Source organism: Bufo bufo, chromosome 5 (assembly GCF_905171765.1).
Source record: "Bufo bufo chromosome 5, aBufBuf1.1, whole genome shotgun sequence".
NCBI lineage: Eukaryota > Metazoa > Chordata > Amphibia > Anura > Bufonidae > Bufo > Bufo bufo.
In genome coordinates, this window is record NC_053393.1 from 201,279,686 (window position 1) to 201,299,124 (window position 19,439).

At 43.6% G+C, this 19,439-nt stretch overlaps 1 protein-coding gene across 1 annotated transcript in view; it reads left to right on the forward strand.

Annotated features, from left to right (window-relative positions):
* Positions 1-19,439, forward strand: part of LOC121002731 (collagen alpha-6(VI) chain-like) — a 300,596-nt gene that overhangs the window by 97,168 nt on the left and 183,989 nt on the right. The window contains exons 7-9 of the mRNA XM_040434227.1: positions 4,804-5,364; positions 10,933-11,490; positions 17,217-17,786. Of these exons, the coding sequence (XP_040290161.1) occupies positions 4,804-5,364; positions 10,933-11,490; positions 17,217-17,786 (1,689 nt within the window). The remainder of the gene's footprint in view (positions 1-4,803; positions 5,365-10,932; positions 11,491-17,216; positions 17,787-19,439) is intronic.

Genomic DNA, 19,439 nt, shown 5'->3' on the forward strand with positions numbered 1-19,439 from the left:
CTGCTGGTGGTCAGTAGTTTCTTCACTATGTGGGTGAAGAAAGCTACTCATCAGTGATTGTAGACTCAGGCTGCTGCTGATGGAGCTGGTACTGCTCCTGCCACCCCGACCTCTCCCCAGCAGCCATGGCAGGAGAACGTGAGAGCAGAGGGCCCCCCGGTCAGATCTGCAAGAGGATAGAAGATGGAGCAGATAGGCAGCGGCCATCTGACTACATAGGATGTCTCTGTAGTAGTTCAGTTTGTCCTCCCTCTCAGTGGGTGTAAAAAAGGCCACCATTCTGGATCGGTAGCGAGGGTCCAACAAGGTTGAGAGCCAGAAGTCCCTTTGCCGAATGGTGACAATTCGACTGTCACTACGCAAGCAAGTGAGCATGGACCGGGCCATTTGCGCAAGTGACTCGGAGGGACTCCCTGCCTCCATCTCTACTGCATAGTGCCACAATGTGTCTGGGTCCTCTGTCTCGTTTTCCTCATTGCCCTGGAGCTACTCTGGCTGCTCCTCCTCTCCTGTCACCTGAGTAGAAAAACCACCCATTTGGCTACACATTGCCTGTGCTCCAATGTCCTCCTCCCCCTCCTCCTCCTGTTCAGCCCCCACAGGGCTCATCTGGCCATGAGATCTAGGTGCCACATCTCCAGTCCCCTGACCAGCCATTCTTACCAGCATCTGTTCCAGGACATGAAGCAGTGGAATGACGTCGTTCAGCCCATAGTCCTGGCGGATGACACATAACGTGGTGTCCTCAAAGGGCCTGAGCAACAGACAGGTGTCAAGCATGAGCTGCCACTGGTTGACATCGAAGTTACACAGGGGAGTACTTCTATCCTCTTGCATCATCAAGAAATTGTTGATGGCCTTTTTCTGTTCATATAGTCGGTCCAACATATGTAGGGTGGAATTCCAACGGGTGGAAACGTTGCATATCAGCCTATGTTGGGCGATGCCGTTCTGCCACTGCAGCTTAAGGAGGGTGTGCTTTGCGGTGTACGAGTGGCTGAAGTGCTTGCAAAGTTTCCTGGCCATTTTTAGGATGTCTTGCAGATGCGGGGAAGACTTCAGGAACCGATTGATAACCACATTGAACACGTGTGCCATGCAGGGGCGCATGGCTCAGCTTTCCTTGATGCAGCGCCGACACAATGTTATTCCCGTTGTCTGTCACCATGGTTCCGATTTTCACTTGGTGGGGAGAAAACCAGGATTCTATTTCTTGACGAAGATCACAGAGCAGTTTCTCCCCTGTGTGACTCCGTTCACCCAGGGAAATGAGGTGCATAACAGTGTGACACCGCAGTACCTGGCACATGTGGTATGCTGGAGGGGCACTGTGACTTGTCCCTGCAGTTGAGGCTGAGGACATGGTGGAGGATGAGGAAGCAGAGGCGGACATTGTCGCAGGACCAACGACGTGACAACGTGGAGGCTGAAGCGGCGTGACCTGGCCAAGTTGCTGGTGTGACTGTGCAGGAAGCACATTCATGCAGTGGGCCATAAAGGACATGTACTGTCCCTGACCGTAGTTACAGCTCCACACGTCGGCGCTGCCGTGCACTTTGGCAGACACTGACAGGCTCAAGGACTGGCCCACCATCTGTCCGACATATTTTTTCAGGACTGCTACTGCCTTTTTCGCAAAAAAATGATGGCTTCGGACTCTCCACTTTGGCTCGGCACAAGCCATCAGTTCTCTGAAAGGTGCAGAGTCATTTTAATGAATGTGAGCTTGTCCACGTTGGCTGTGGACAGGCGGCTGCGTTAGTCTGTGATCACTCCCCCGCGTGCTAAACACACGTTCGGACAATACACTGGCCACAGGACACGCCAGCACCTCCAAGGCGTAAAGGGAAAGCTCAGGCCATGTGCCCAATTTGGAGACCCAGAAGTTAAATGGGGCAGATCCATTAGTCAGTACTTGTAGACGTGTGCACACGTACTGTTCCACCATGTTGCTGAAATGCTGCCTCCTGCTAAGACGTTCTGTATCAGCTGTTGGTGCTAGTTGTTGCGTGCTGACAAAGCTTTTCTACATTTCGACCATGCTAGCCTACCCTTCTGAGATGCCGGTGGTTCCCCAGCTGCGTTGGAGACTTCTTCCTCCTCCTCTCTAGTGTTTGGGGGATGGACAGCTAAAAGCTTCTGTGGGACAGTGTGGAGATGCTTGGTGACGGTGACGGTGGTGGTGTTGCTGCCACATCCTCTGTTTGCGGGGTTGCAGTGCCACTGTCACTCCAGAGGGGGAGGAAGAGGCTGAGACTGCAGCAGAAGAGGGAGCAGGAAGAGCCTGAGATCTTTTGTGGTTTTTGAGGTGTGTACTCCACTGCAAATCGTGCTTTGCATTTAGATGCCTGGTCATGCAGGTGTATCTCACACCAAAAATGGGTATATGTCACCCACCGAACTAAAAGATGTGATTAACTATATTAATTTCCCTGTCACAGATGCAGTGCAGTTGTACCTTACACCAAAAATGGGTATATGTTACCCCCCGATCTAACAGACGGATTAACTATATTAATTTCCCTGTCACGGATGCAATCCAGGTGTACCTCACACAAAAATGGGTATATGTCACCCACTGAACTAACAGACGGATTAACTATATTAATTTCCCTGTCACTGATGCAGTGCAGGTGTACCTTACACCAAAAATGGGTATATGTTACCCCCCGATCTAACAGACGGATTAACTATATTAATTTCCCTGTCACGGATGCAATCCAGATGTACCTCACACAAAAATGGGTATATGTCACCCACTGAACTAACAGATGGATTAACTATATTAATTTCCCCGTCACAGATGCAGTGCAGGTGTACCTCAGACAAACAATGGGTATATGTCACCCACCGAACTAACAGACAGCTTATATTAATTTTCCTGTCACGGATGCAATGCAGGTGTACCTCACACCAAAAGGTGTGCATTGCACCCACCAAAAAATCACTATAGGTCAACTACAGAATAAATAGCCATATGAGATCCTTAACACTCTCCCTCACTTCAGCTGCCTTCTTCCTGTCCTTGCACTACTCAGAGCTGATGGGAGGTGCTACACGTGATCCAGCTTGTATAGAGGCTGGGTCACATGTTGCACCAGCCAATCACAGCCATGCCATTACTAGGCATGGCTGTGGTGGCTTCTAAGTGTCTACAGCTTGAAAGCTTGTTGATTTGGTGCCCTGCAGCCTTTCAATAAGATTTATTAAATGCCCGAACACCAAACTCGAACCCAAACTTTTGCTGCAAAGTTTGGGTTGGGGTCCTGGTACCGGAACTCGCAAAGTTTGGTACGGACCCGAACTTTGCAGGTAGGGTTTGCTCAACACTAGTTGGGAAGCCAAATTTCCTCATGCTTCATGGTAGCAAATTGATTTAACCTGAAATAGTGTAAAAAATAAAAAAATAAACATACTTACCTCCTCCATTTGTTCATGATGTGCTGGCCGAATCGAATTTTCCAAAAGTTCGCTGATCTCTGGTTAACATTTGTGACTAATAAAGAATTATCACTCAATTACAGAAAGCAGTGAGTTTTATGAATATAATTTTGGAGACCATCTTCAGCTAGATCTGACACACTTGCAATTGGTATGATAAATTCAAAAAAATTCATACCCCATGGCATGCAAACGGTATAAAAAACATTATCCTTATCTTACTGATTACACACTACTGCCATTCCAATGGTCCCTGCTGTGCTCAATTGCCTGCCCCTGTTCTTGACAGCAGAAAATGGTTGGGTTCGACACTTAGCAAATTATTGGGTGAGATGGGTCACTGTTGCAGCCTGTGATTGGCTGAGCAACAAATTTCCTGCTGTCAGGGCATGAGCAGAAAGTGGAGCACAGAAGGAACCCATGCACAATTGGAACAGCAGTGGCTGGGGATTGGTAAGGTTAGCATGATCTAGTTTATTTTTTAAACCTTTTGAGGGCCATAGGGTATCATTTTTAATGAGTTGGAATACCCCTATAAGGCTCCATGCAAGCTCCAAGTTGTATCCATGGAAGTCTGTGGGCCCATATCATAACTTTATACACTTCTGCTTCAGTTTGGAAGCTGGCTGTTTCTGAAGGTGCCATATCATGTAGGTGTTTAGTTATAATATCTCATTGGAATAAAGGGGCACATTTCTTATTAGATATACGCCAATTTTTGGCGTATATCTGGCTCACATTGCGGAGCAAAGGTTAATTGAGCCGCAATTTGTGACTTTCTCCTGCTCACGTCAGGTCTAAAAAAGAGAGCAAGCAGGCCCATCTCATTTATCATTTTCCATGCCTGTTTTAGGAATAGAAAATGTTTAAATGTAGGAGCTGGCGTACATTTAGACAGGTGCCTCTACAAAACGTAGGCTTAGCCACCACCAACACAAAGGGGTATTAAGGCTGGTATCTAATATGCCTCCCAAAGTATCCTAACTGCAAGTCTAACTCACCTTTGTTATACAGTGTATACAGTACATATTTTTTTATGCATGAAATTTTTATTGGGATTAAAATTTCCATCTATTATTTGAACCAGTTTACATTAAAGGGTTGTGCATTCACTTTAATGGGAGAGGAAGCTGTATTGACACTTCACTACAATCAAAAGAGGTGCAGGTTAACAGTGAAAAGCATGCATCACTTGTCAGATTGCCATGGCTTTTTACAAACAGTTCATTGGTGCGGGGTGAGAGGTAGAGAAGAATAGGTCATCAATATCATTACAATGCACAATCCCTTTTATGATAAAATCATTATAATGTATTCAAGTTTCATTATTATTGATTGTAATGCAAATGTGTTTCTCTGCAGGATGTCAGAAGACAGAACTAGCTGATATTCATCTGCTCATTGATGGCTCTGGAAGTATTTATCCCGATGATTTTACAGCCATGAAGACATTTTTGGTGGATCTCATAGATATGTTTGACATTGGGCATCAGAATGTTCGCATTGGGTCTGTACAGTACTCTGACCGCAGTCAACTGGAGATTGGTATTGGTACAAATTACACTAAAACACAATTGAAAATGGAGATGAAGAACATGAGGCAGCGAGGTGGAGGAACCAACACAGGAGCAGCAATAAATTTCACTCGTGAATTAATATTAGATCCCGCTAATATCAGGGAAGGGAATGTGCCTGTGTATTTTATCGTACTTACAGATGGAGAATCTCAAGATAGTGTGAAGGAGGCTGCCATGATCCTTAGAGAAAACAATGTAAATATGTATGCAATTGGGGTTAAAGAAGCCAACCAAACTCAGTTGCTGGAAATCACCGGAGATCCCAAAAGGGTCCATTTTGTGCATGACTTTGATTCTTTGAAAGACATAAAAAATGTTATAGCCCAACAAATCTGTTCTACGAAAGGTAAATTAAAATGTAATGAACTATATTGATGCTATAAGCTGAGCATGTAAAGATGTAATAACTACAGTAAGTTGACAACACTTGGGATATAAACTCTGCTCCGTAATATGTAATCCATAATGTCCATTTAGATATATGGCAAAATCTTAAAGACTTAAGCTAGAGTTACTTTAAATCTCAAGGTCAAACAGGATACAATATCCAGCTTTCACGGTCATCAGGGTTACTATAGATTATGTGACTATAATATGAGCGAATCGAAGCTAAACTAATTGACTTTGATCCGAATTTCAGGTAAAATTCGATTCGCCATGAAGCGAATTTCATGGTGCTTTGTGGTAACGAATAAATTTTTACTGAAATGGCAGTAAAAAAAAAACAAACATACTCACCTCGTCCACTTGCTCGTGGAGGTGCCGTTGCGGCCATCTTCATTAAAGAAAATTTCCCAAATCTCACGCACATCACAGCATATGCCCAGCGGGATGACATCACCACATCAGCACACCAAGATTTGGCATGTTTTTTTCAATCAAGATGGCTGCGATGGCCTTTCTTCAAGCAAATGGATGAGGTGAGTATTTTTATAACCCCTAATTAACCCCTAAAAGGCCTGAATGTGACTGTCAGATGCCCCAATCAGCGTTGAACACGGCATCTAAGGGGTTCAATAAAGGGGGGCGGCGCGATCGCGATGCGTCACTACATGCAGTGGAAAGAGCAAAACATAATTGTGTGATGTTCAGGGGGTTCAAGCACAAACAGAGTCTTAAATAACATTGCGGGAAACAGATCAGGAATGAGGGCCCTGCTCGCAAGAGCTTATAATCTATGAGGGGATGGGGGTGAGACAAAAGGTAGAAGTGCTTTTTTTGTACAATAGTCCAGCCATCTTACGAAAAATAGGGGAGTAGATTTAAGGCTGCATAAGCGGGTCGCCAGCCATATCTGTAGTGCCTCTGAGTGCTTGGGGTGCTGATAGTTCAGTTTTAGAGGAATTAGGCTAGGGCTACACAATGACATGTGTCACGTGACATTGATGCGGCACCAATGTTGCGCATTTTTTTTTATAATGCTAGTCTATGGTGTCGAACTGTAACATGAGACATGATGCGACTGTGACACGTGAGTCGCAAAAAGCCATCCAAGATGGATTTTTGTGCGACTGTCACATTGCAGTCGCAGCATGTTGCATGTCACAGTGCGACACCATATGTCTTGCGACATTAATGTCGCCAACACATGTCGTCGTGTAGCCATGCCTAAGTCCTCATGCACACGAATGTGTGCCAGCCCGGCCCGTGCTGTGGACAGCAAATTGTGGTCAGCAATGCACGGGCACCAACCGCAGGGCCGCCACATGTGGATCGCGGACCCATTTACTTGAATGGGGTCTGCGATCCGCATCAGATTGTCCCCACCGCAAAAATGTAGTGCATGCAATACCTTTTTGCGGTGCAGAGGCGCGGACAGAAAGTACACAGAAGCACTCCGTAGTGCTTTCATGGGCTTCCGATCCGTGCCCCCGTCCGCACCGCATCTCCCGGATTGCGGACCCATTTAAGTGAATAAGCTAACCTAAAAAGATGTGTTTTTAGGGAGCGCCTAAAACTGTAGATGTTGTAAATTAACCTAATTGCTTCTGGTAAAGCATTCCAAAGAACTGGTGCAACTAGAAAGAAGTCTTGGAGATGGGGTTCGGATTACGGTGGATGTTAATAGTAAGTCATTGGCTGCACAGAGAGCTTTGTGGGTGAAAATAAGAAGTTAAAATTGAATCCTGTACTGCAGCGGTTCTCAACCTAGGGGTCGCGACCCCTTTGGGGGTCGATCGGCCCTTTCCGGGGGGTCGCCGGTGCTTGTTTAGCTGCTGAGTAACTCAGAAGATCCGATGGTTTATTCTAACCCCCAGGCGTTCCCATGGTGACGGGGACGTTTGCCTGGGGGTTAGAATATACCATCGGATCTGAGTTTTACGAGCTCAGTGAGATCGTAAAAAACTCAAATCCGATGGTATATTCTAACCCCCAGGCGTTCCCATGGTGACGGGGACGCTTGCCTGGGGTTAGAATATACCATCGGATCTGAGTTTTACGAGCTCAGTGAGATCGTAAAAACTCAAATCCGATGGTATATTCTAACCCCCAGGCGTTCCCATGGTGACAGGGACGCTTGCCTGGGGGTTAGAATATACAGGGCCACGCCGCTCACAGCAGTATATTTATAAACTAATCAGTAACTACTTTAACTTTAATCATTGCTCATTGCTGAGCTCTTTACTTGGATTATAATTTATTTGGATATGGGATATCTTACTTTGTCTTAGCTCCGGTAATAGCAGGCAGTGCGGGGGGCGGCGCTCACTCACTGATGTCACGCGCCTGCTCCTCCCACTAGGCGGCGCAGGCGAGTGATGTCAGTGAGTGAGCGCCGCCCCCCGCACTGCCTGCTATTACCGGAGCTAAGACAAAGTAAGATATCCCATATCCAAATAAATTATAATCCAAGTAAAGAGCTCAGCAATGAGCAATGATTAAAGTTAAAGTAGTTACTGATTAGTTTATAAATATACTGCTGTGAGCGTCGAGGAGGGAGATCTGTGGATGGCACTGTAGGGGGATCTGTGGATGGCAGTGCCATCCACAGATCCGCCTACAGTGCCATCCACAGATCCCCCCTCCCCTAAACAGTGCCATCCACAGATCTCCCCCTAAACAGTGCCATCCACAGATCCCCCTCAACAGTGCCATCCACAGATCCCCCCCTAAACAGTGCCATCCACAGATCCCCCTTCCCCTAAACAGTGCCATCCACAGATCTCCCCCCTAAACAGTGCCATCCACAGATCCCCCCTAAACAGTGCCATCCACAGATCCCCCCTAAACAGTGCCATCCACAGATCCCCCCCTAAACAGTGCCATCCACAGATCCCCCCCTAAACAGTGCCATCCACAGATCCCCCCCTCCCCTAAACAGTGCCATCATGGCACTGTTTAGGGGAGGGGGGATCTGTGGATGGCACTGTTTAGGGGGGATCTGTGGATGGCACTGTTTAGGGGGGATCTGTGGATGGCAAAGTTTAGGGGGATCTGTGGATGGCACTGTTTAGGGGGAGATCTGTGGGTGGCACTGTTTAGGGGAGGGGAGATCTGTGGATGGCACTGTTTAGGGGAGGGGGATCTGTGGATGGCACTGTTTAGGGGGGATCTGTGGATGGCACTGTTTAGGGGGGGATCTGTGGATGGCACTGTTTAGGGGGGAGATCTGTGGATGGCACTGTTTAGGGGAGGGGGGATCTGTGGATGGCACTGTTTAGGGGAGGAGGGATCTGTGGATGGCACTGTTTAGGGGGGAGATCTGTGGATGGCACTGTTTAGGGGAGGGGGATCTGTGGATGGCACTGTTTAGGGGGGATCTGTGGATGGCACTGTTTAGGGGGGGATCTGTGGATGTCTTTGTGATTAATTACTCTGATTTAATTATGTTCAATTTGTAGCAATAAAAATACATCCTGCATATCAGATATTTACATTACAATTCATAACAGTAGCAAAATTAGTTATGACGTAGCAAGGGAAAAAATTTAATGGTTGGGGGTCACCACAACATGAGGAACTGTATTAAGGGGTCACGGCTTTAGAAAGGTTGAGAACCACTGCTGTACTGTATGGGCAACCAGTGCAATGACTGGCCCAGGGCAGAATCATTGGAGTAGCAGTTAGACAGATAGATGAGCCTGACTGCTGTGTCCTGGATAGATTGAAGGGGGAGTCTGTTTACGTTTATACTGTATTTAGAGGAGAAGATTTATCAAAACTGTCTAAAGAAACTATGGGGGTCATTTACTATGCTGAAAAATGCCTAAATTAGACATATTTCAGGTGCAGATAGTGGCACAACGGTTAGCCCCCCTCACGCCAGGTCTAAATAAGTCTTAATAAATGTGCCCCTATGTGTTGCCCATAGAAACCAATCACAACACAGCTTTTATTATACTACAGCAGCATGAAAGCCAAGCTGTTTGGTTGCTATGGGCAACACAGTTTTTTGCCCTGCCATAATTCTTAAAAAGTGTTAAAGACGCAGGGGGGAGCTGCGTCTTTAACACTTTTTAAGAATTATGGCAGGGCAAAAAATGGAATAGAAATAAGGCGATCTGCAGACGCCGAATATACCTGAGGGACAGTGTAGACAGCAACGTATAAGGAGTACAGCTACCGAGAGACTTATAGATAGGGGCATTGCACTAATCAAGAATTAATCTCTATAGTGTGATCAGCTAATATAGTGCGGCTTAGATGATAGAATGCCTGGTGTCGGCTGACATTACCGACATTAAAGTGTAGTAACATAGGTCACAGCATAAATCAGCCTGCACGCAGCCTCAGCGAGATATGGAGCAATATCCCTCTGATATACCAACGAAGTAGATACACTGCGCCCTCAGTCCCAAATATAGGGGCCCTCCATATGTATTTTTAACTATTTCACTTTATGTTTTCGTGGTTATGTATTGTCTATTAAAGAAAGAAATAAAGGTTATATTTTAATGATAAGACCAGAAACAGGAAAATATAGTCGCAGACTATTGAAATAATAGTTTTACATAACTTGCATTTTTGCAATATTTTTGGTACCTTATTGCTTAGTTGAAAAATTATTTTTACGTGTCATGCATTTTTTTCCCTGCAGGAGCAAATATATTTATCAAAAAGTGTATACTGCATAGGCACCATGTTAAGTGTGCTTACATGTTAAATCCAGAGGCATAACTAGAAAACGCTTGGCTCTATAGCAAATTTATGAATGCTCCCCCCCCCCTTCCAGCAACTTCCCCTTTCATGGCAAATCAACATTGCCCACTCTCGTCATGCCCCTTTAGTGCCCCCACACAATAGAATACCCCCTTAGTGCCAAAGCACAGTAAATGGCCCTTTAGTGCCCCCAAAAGGTATTTATGCCCCCTTAGTGCCTCCACACAGTAGTTATGCCCTCTTAGTGCCCACACACAGTAGTTATGCCCCCTTACTGTAAAATGCCCTCTTAGTACCCCCACACAATATAATGCCCCCACACAATAGTGCTGTCCCCTTAGTTCCCCCTTTAGAGTAGTGTTGCTCTTGTAGTGTTAATAGAATAAAGAACGTAATACTCACATAGCCCTGTTGCCCCAATGAATGCAGCACGTCCTCTCGCCACCAAGAGGCGCAATGCAGCAACAATATTGCCCCTTCTAAGCTGGGAAGGAGAGCTCACAAGACAGGGGATAATCATTGGGGGTAATCATTACTGTACATCTCATTACAGCCCAGGCCACCCTGCTACTGTGGGTCCCATAACAGTTGCTATGATGGTAGTTCTGCCCCTGGTTAAATCCTAATACCTCACTGAATAAAATCACTGCAATGGGTCACACTCATTTTTAAAGTAAAATTCTTTGAACTACTTTTAGACTTATTCATTAGAAATCATTAGAAATCATTTGTTGTTTGAAGTAGCTCTGTAAACAGTTTTTATACTTGGTCTGGACAATGCATAATCCAAAGTATTACACTTTTGTCTTTACAGCTTGTCAAAATGTGGAGGCTGATGTGATGTTCCTGGTTGACAGTTCTGGAAGTATAGGCACAGAAAACTTTAATAAAATGAAGAATTTTATGAAAAGTCTGGTTAACAAAACCGAGATTGGGCCAAATAACTTACAGTTTGGTATTGTCCAATTCAGTGATGTCAACATGGAGGTGCTACAGCTAAATAAGAATGGGACCAAAGCTATTATCTGGGATGCCATTGACAAAATGGGATATATGGGCAAGGGTACATACACCGGGAAAGCCTTGGAATTTGTGTCTCAATACTTCACAGAAATGAAAGGTGCAAGACCTAAGATGAAAAAATTCCTGATACTTATTACAGATGGAAAGGCACAAGATGATTTTAAACTTCAGGCTGAGTCTCTGAGAAATAACAGTGTAAATATTATCTCTGTGGGCATTTTCAATGCAAATAAAACTCAACTAGAAGAAATAAGTGGGAAGAAAGAACGAGTGCAATATCTAGAATCTTTTGACGTATTGAAGACTATAGAAGATAAATTAATTTTTGGAATCTGCAGTCCACTTGAAGGTTAGTATACAAAAAATGTAAAGCAAGTGCTTCATATAAGCATCATACTTAACAGTAGGCAAGTCATAGTTCAGCATGATGTGCTATAGCTCAGTACTTTCTACAATGGAGCCTACATTACTTACCATAAAAAAAAAATAATAATTGTAAGTGAGCAGTTGGCATGTGGTTTATGAAGAAAAATGGGTAAAAAAAAAATAGGTAAGTAATCCTATACATATTTAAAGTGTTGTAACTCCATATAATTGGTATTTATTTTGGAAACATTCTTTTTGAGAAAGAAGTTATGTAAAAGGGAAGATGTGGTGTAGTTGGAGATAGTGTCTTATCTGCATGCAGCAAATTAGAGAGTAGGAGTAGCTGAGCAGATTGATATACAGTTTTGGGTCAGGTTCATTATAACTTGTATTTTATTATTTTAGATCCTTGTTCTTTCTATGCTTAGAAGTCCAGTGGGCAGTCCTACTCAAAAATTGACACCTTTCCTATATGACCATTCATACAGAACTACCATAGCTATCAAAAACTGATTGAGGCTACCCACTGGAATAAACATAGAAAGAACGGGGATTTAAATTAATGAAATACACGTTATGTTGAATCCTCTCCCACAAAAATATATATGAATCTGACCACAGGTGAAGCTCCTGCATCAGGTGAAGTTAAACATGGTCGCGGGTGTCTAGCTATTTATCCTTGCATGTTTCTGAGATTTAAGATGGGATGCTGTTCTTTTCATGCTCTTTGGGGGTAGGTGTTTCGATTAGATATATCTATGTATGTTAAAGGGAACCTGTCACCTCCAAAAACCATCCCAAGCCGGCAGCAGTACCTGAGAGTAGCGCGCAGTGTGTTTCTAATGATCATTTTCGTTCAGCAGTCAGGTGTGGCAAAAGCTCTGAATAAGTTCTTTTATTTCCTGCCCGCGCTATTTTCTAGTCATGCTTGAAGTCAAGGGGGCAGCGGCCTCTTTTCTTCAAGTCAAGGTAACCACTCCTCCTTCCCTGCCCCTTTGCTGTGACTGACAGCGCTTATGCAGAGAGTTCAGCAAAGCCAGCCGAACTGCCAACTGTCAGTCACAGCAAAGGGGCAGGGAAGGGGGCATGGTTAGCCTTGACTTGAAGCAAAGAGGCCGCTGCCCCCTTGACTTCAAGCATGACTAGAAAATAGTGTGGGCAGGGAATAAAAGAAAGTTTTCAGAACTTTTACCACATCTGACTGCTGAACGAAAATGATTATTAGAAACACACTGCGGGCTACTCTCAGGTACTGCTGCCGGCTTGGGATGGTTTTTTGGAGGTGACAGGTTCCCTTTAACCTTTGTCGTTGATTAATTTATTGTGCATATTTTCATTGGTACTTATTAAAGTTATATATTTTATATGATCTCTGTCTGGCATAACTGATAACTTTTTGTAAGGAAATACTATGGTCCCTGTCCAGAAACACAACCAGAAAACTCTGAAACAGCTACCAGTCTTTCTTGTTCGCTCCAATTGGTAGGAAGCTAAGGTTACCACTAAGTTATTCACCACAGCCAGATGCAAGTCCTGATGGACTTGGCTGCTAGGTATCCAGGTTATGCATATGGAGTAAGGAAGCAGAAAACTCATGGGAGCTCGTTAGATGCATTTCTATCAGAATGATCTGGGTGCAAAGAGTAGTAGACAAGCAGGGTCAAAACCAGGAGAAACAGATAGTGCCATAAAGCTGTCTATATATCAATGTGCTCAACATATTCTGCTCTACATCAATCTGTCTGCAGATCAGGCACCATCTTTATTATAACAGGTTTCCTTTAACCCCTTAATGACCACCCATACACCTTTTAAACGAGGTCACTAAGGTGCCTTAGGCTGGCCCCCCGTGCAGCGGGGGCCTGGCTCTCACATGCCGCGGCCCTTCTTTAACAGCCCGGACAGGCATGAGTGCCGATCCGGGCTGTTTAACACTTTACATGCCGCGGGCAATGGTGCCAGCCGCATGTAAAGTGCTGACAGAGGGAGCGGACTCTCTCTGTCTCCCATCGGCACCCCGCAAATGTGATTGCAGGGTGCCGATGTGTGTGAAGGCTGGCTGGGGTCTCCTGTAGGCCCCAGACCAGCCTTGAGTCATTTCCAGCAGGCTGCGCCTCTCTGGTGGAGCCTGCTGGTCAATATCAGAATAGCACTGATAATAAAATGCAATATACAGTACAGACCAAAAGTTTGGACACACCTTCTCATTCAAAGAGTTTTCTTTATTTTCATGACTATGAAAATTGTAGATTCACACTGAAGGCATCAAAACTATGAATTAACACATGTGGAATTATATACATGACAAACAAGTGTGAAACAACTGAAAATATGTCATATTCTAGGTTCTTCAAAGTAGCCACCTTTTGCTTTGATTACTACTTTGCACACTCTTGGCATTCTCTTGATGAGCTTCAAGAGGTAGTCCCCTGAAATGGTTTTCACTTCACAGGTGTGCCCTGTCAGGTTTAATAAGTGGGATTTCTTGCCTTATAAATGGGGTTGGGACCATCAGTTGCGTTGAGGAGAAGTCAGGTGGATACACAGCTGATAGTCCTACTGAATAGACTGTTAGAATTTGTATTATGGCAAGAAAAAAGCAGCTAAGTAAAGAAAAACGAGTGGCCATCATTACTTTAAGAAATGAAGGTCAGTCAGTCAGCCGAAAAATTGGGAAAACGTTGAAAGTAAGGGCTATTTGACCATGAAGGAGAGTGATGGGGTGCTGCGCCAGATGACCTGGCCTCCACAGTCACCGGACCTGAACTCAATCGAGATGGTTTGGGGTGAGCTGGACCGCAGAGTGAAGGCAAAAGGGCCAACAAGTGCTAAGCATCTCTGGGAACTCCTTCAAGACTGTTGGAAGACCATTTCAGGGGACTACCTCTTGAAGCTCATCAAGAGAATGCCAAGAGTGTGCAAAGCAGTAATCAAAGCAAAAGGTGGCTACTTTGATGAACCTAGAATATGACATATTTTCAGTTGTTTCACACTTGTTTGTTATGTATATAATTCCACATGTGTTAATTCATAGTTTTGATGCCTTCATAGTTATGAAAATAAAGAAAGCTCTTTGAATGAGAAGGTGTGTCCAAACTTTTGGTCTGTACTGTATATATATATATATATATATATATATATATATATATATATACTATAGGGATAATGCATTGCATTTTAAAATCAATCCGAATGTTGTCTGTTATAGCCCCCTTGTGGGACTATTCAGTGGGAATAAAAAGTAAAAAAAAAGCACATTTATTCAATAATAAAAATCCCATTAAAAAAATTACAAAAGACAGAATTGATCATTTATTCTTAGTTGCCACCGAAAAAAGGTAATAGCAAGCGATAAAAAAGTGACATTTACTCCAAAATGATACCAATGAAAAATACAAGTCGTCCCCACACAACTCCATAGATAGATAAAAAAAAAACCTTATGGGTCTTGGGAAGTGGGAATGCAAAAACATTTTTTTCTTAAAAAAAATGGGTTTTATTGCAAAAAAGTAGTAAAACTGAAAAAAAAAATACTGTATTTTTCACTTTATAAGACGCACTACCCCCCCCCCCCCCCCAAAAGCGCTCACTAGTATGTATTAGGAGCGGGGAGCGAAGCGGCACAAGCGCAGGTAATACTTACCCTCCCTGGTTTGCGCTGCTGCTCCTCTTCAGCTGTCGTGCTCCCATCTTCCGGCCTGTGCTGCACTGTCCTGACAGACTTACAGCATCAGGACGTAGTGCGCGCACTATGACCTGATGCTGCACGCAGTCATGTGACAGTGCAGCGCAGGCCGGGAAGATGGGACCACGACAGCTGAAGAGGAGCCGCGGCACAGACCAGGGAGGGTCTGGGGGTACTGATGGGCTAATCTGAGGTCTGGGGGTACTGATGGGCTAATCTGAGGTCTGGGGGTACTGATGGGCTAATCTGAGGTCTGGGGGTACTGATGGGCTAATCTGGGGTCTGATGGGCTAATCTGAGGTCTGATGGGCTAATCTGAGGTCTGATGGGGTCTGATAGGCTAATCTGAGGTCTGATGGGGTCTGATGGGTTAATCTGAGGACTGATGGGGGTCTGATGGGCTAATCTGAGGTCTGATAAGGGTTTGAGTGGGCTGATATGAGGTCTAATGGGGGTCTGAGTGGGCTGATATGAGGTCTGATGAAAAATATTTTTTTCTTATTTTCCTACTCTAAAATCTGGGGTGCTTCTTATCATCGGGTGCATCTTATATAGCAAAAAATACGGTATATGTATTTTTCATCACTGTAATCGTAGTGACCCAGAGAATAAAGATATTATGTTATTTATACCGAAACATGAATGCCATAAAATTTATAACGTAAAAACGCAGTGGCAGTATTGCGTTTTTTCCCATCTCCCTCCCAGAAAGAGTTAATAAAAGTTAATCAGAAAGTTATGTGTACCCCAAAATGGTGCCATTAAAAACTACAAATTGTCCCGCAAAAAACAAGCTGTCAAAAAGCTATATAGACAGAAAAATAAAAAAGTTATAGCTCTTTGAACGCGATGATGAAAAAAGGAAGAAAAACGCTTGGTCAGTAAGGCCCTAAAACAGGCTGGTCACTAAGGGGTTAAAACATATTTTGTGAGTAATTAATAGTAATAGCAAATGTTAGAAGAACTACCATTAAAGTAGTATTTAAGTAGTTTTGTTATGGAGACAAACCCTGCCTATATGCCCTATTAGGGCATGTAAGTGACAAAGAGGATGATCCCACACTAAGTAAGAGCAGATCCCACTCTAGTGGACCCGGTCCTTCTATGTATTATATAGTCATCATTGATTTGACAAATCTTTGCCCACTATAACAACTAATTGGCGTAGGATCCAAGGTAGACATATGGCAATCAGCAAAAGATTTGTATTGCACTGTTGAAAGGAAGGGTTGTTTCATCTCTTTTAATACTAAGGCTACTTTCACATTAAAGATTTTTGCGGATCCGTCATGGATCTGCAAACACGCTTCAGTTACCCATAATACAACTGCATGCATCCGTCATGAACGGATCCAGTTGTATTATGTCTTCTATAGCCATGACTTATCCGTCATGAACACCATTGAAAGTCAATGGGGGACGGATCCGTTTTCTATTGTGTCATTGACTTACATTGTGTGCCAGGATGGATCCGTCTTGCTCCGCACCACATTGCGGACAGAAAAACGCTGCAGGCAGCATTTTGGTGTCCGCCTCCAGAGCGGAATGGTGACTGAACGGAGGCAAACTGATGCATTCTGAGCAGATCCTTTTCTATTCAGAATGCATTAATGCAAAACCGATTCGTTTTAGACCCCTTTTGAGAGCCCATGACGGATCTCAGAAACGGAAAACCAAAACGCTAGTGTGAAAGTAGCCTTAGACAGTACCTATAAGAGTCAGCACCAGGTTTACTTTGGTCTAGTGACAAAAGGTCCTGTTGTCTACCAAACCCTCTGCTTGACAACTATGGACTTCGCAGTGTTCAGTGGGCCCTTGCACTTTCCCAAATGTGCCTGGCATAGAAGGCAACCCTTGAGGTTATTACTTGTACTACATCATTAAATTCAAAAGTGAGATGATTTAATATAATCTAAAGCATATACATGTAATAACACTTGTCAATATAATATTATTTTGTTGTGTTTGGATATCTGAAAAGTTTTTTTGACTTACAGTACAAGTTCATTTTTCTATGTTCACAGAATGTGCAAGAATACAAGTTGCCGATATTGTTTTTGTGATGGACTCGTCAGGGAGTATAAGTCTTGAGCAATATAACACAATGAAAAAATTTATTACATCATTTGTGGATAAATCAATCGTTGGGCCAAATCATGTTCAATTTGGTTCTCTGAAATATTCGGACAACCCACATAAGCTATTCTACCTCAATGAGTACCACAATAAACAGGACATTATCAAGCATATTCAAGATGATCCACCTATAGGTGGAAACACATATACTGCTGAGGCTTTGGAATTTTCAAAAAGATTTTTTACAGAAAAACAAGGCAGCCGTCAACATAGAGGAGTCCCTCAGTATCTTCTTGTTATAACTGATGGTGAATCTCATGACCGTGATAAACTTAATGAAACCTCTAAACAGCTACATGATGCTGGGATCATCATATATGCCATTGGAGTAGCCAAAGCCCAAACTGAAGAGCTAATGACAATGGCAGGAAGCACGGGCAAATGGTTCTTTGTTGAGAACTTTGATGGATTAAGTGAAATTTTTAAAAATATATCAGATGATGCATGTGACAGAACAGGTGAGCCATATTTTTAGACATCTCTCACAAACTATATAATAATATTGTTATAGGAACAGAGGAAAGAGTGTTCACAGTCTTTACAATTCTATATGCTGTACTACAATATTGTATTTGAAACCTTTCTGGACGTGAAAATCTGGTCTTTAAAAATTGAGTATGACCACGAGAGCACCAGGTGCTATAGCTGCCTGAATTCTGCTGCTTTAAACAGTAGACACCCGGGAATAATGTCTGCAATTGATGATAACGGCAATCACAATTCACCAGATGCCATTCACAGCATCTGAAGAGGCTTTCCTTAGGGGCTCTGCTCTCCCAAGACCTGAACGGGTCAGTGTGGCGTTCAGGGGAGCCATTGGTCATACTGTAAAAGCCCTTGTCTCTCTAATGACACCAGGGTTTTTATAGCTATAGTTTCTATGGAGCCTTGAAGGTGAGAGGGCTCCATAAGAACACAGCGAATCTGCAATGCGTTGGGGAAGCAATCTAGAAGCACCTAGGGTGTCTTAAGGGGGTATTCTGGTTATAACAAGTTATCCCCTATCCGCAGGATAATGAATAACTATCAGAGCAGTGGGAGTTGTACTGCTGGACCTCCACCGTTCACGAGAATGGTGGTCCAAACCCTGTGGAAACCCCCCCCCCCCTCCCTGAAATAGACAGATTGGCTGGTTTGAAAAGTTTTGCTCCACTTATTTCTATGGGGTCGCTGGGGATAGCTAAGTGCTGTACTCTGCTATCTCCAAAAATATTTTTTTTTCAGTATAACACAATAAAAACTATATAAATGTAGTATTGTTATAATCGTATTGACCCAAAGAATGATGATAACTAGTGATGGACGAACATCGGCCGGGACAGTTCGCGAACGTGATCGCGCAAAAGCGATCAAATGTTTGCAAACCGTAATTTTGCAGCGGGCCCCATTCACTTTAATGGCAGGCGAACCTGAAAAATCTTCAGCTCATATTTGCAGCCACCAAATACTTAGTGGAAGTGTACAAATAGTCCCACAACATGGACAGTGACATACTAGAGGGGGGTCAATGACAAAAACTCCAACAAAATATATGTATCTTAATCAGGGGACATTTTTATGCGTCTTAAAGGGAAATTCTCTGAAATGTGTCCTGGTGGAGCCTAGAAATTTTTTATTTTCGACCACGAGATTTACGTTGTTCTAATGTCGTTTGTCACTATCTGTAGCTGAGGTAACGCAGCAAAACCGCAAACCGATGCTGCACTACCCAAACGCACTATATAGAAAGTATATAATTGGTATATCACACCCCTGCTTCAATCAGTTCCTTTGGGAGGCAACTAGAATACCACACCAGTAGAAATTTTTTGTTCCAATGTCGTTTGTCACTATCTGTAGCTGAGGTAACGCAGCTAAACTGCAAACAAATGCTGCAATACCCAAATGCACTATATAGAAAGTATAGAATTGGTATATAACACCCCTGCTTCAATCAGTTTTTTTGGGGGGGCAACTGATATTTCACACCAGTAGAAATTATTTGTTCCAATGTCGTTTGTCACTATCTGTAGCTGAGGTAATGCAGCTAATCCGCAAACAAATGCTGCCCTACCCAAATGCACGATATAGAAAGTATACAGGGAGTGCAGAATTATTAGGCAAGTTGTATT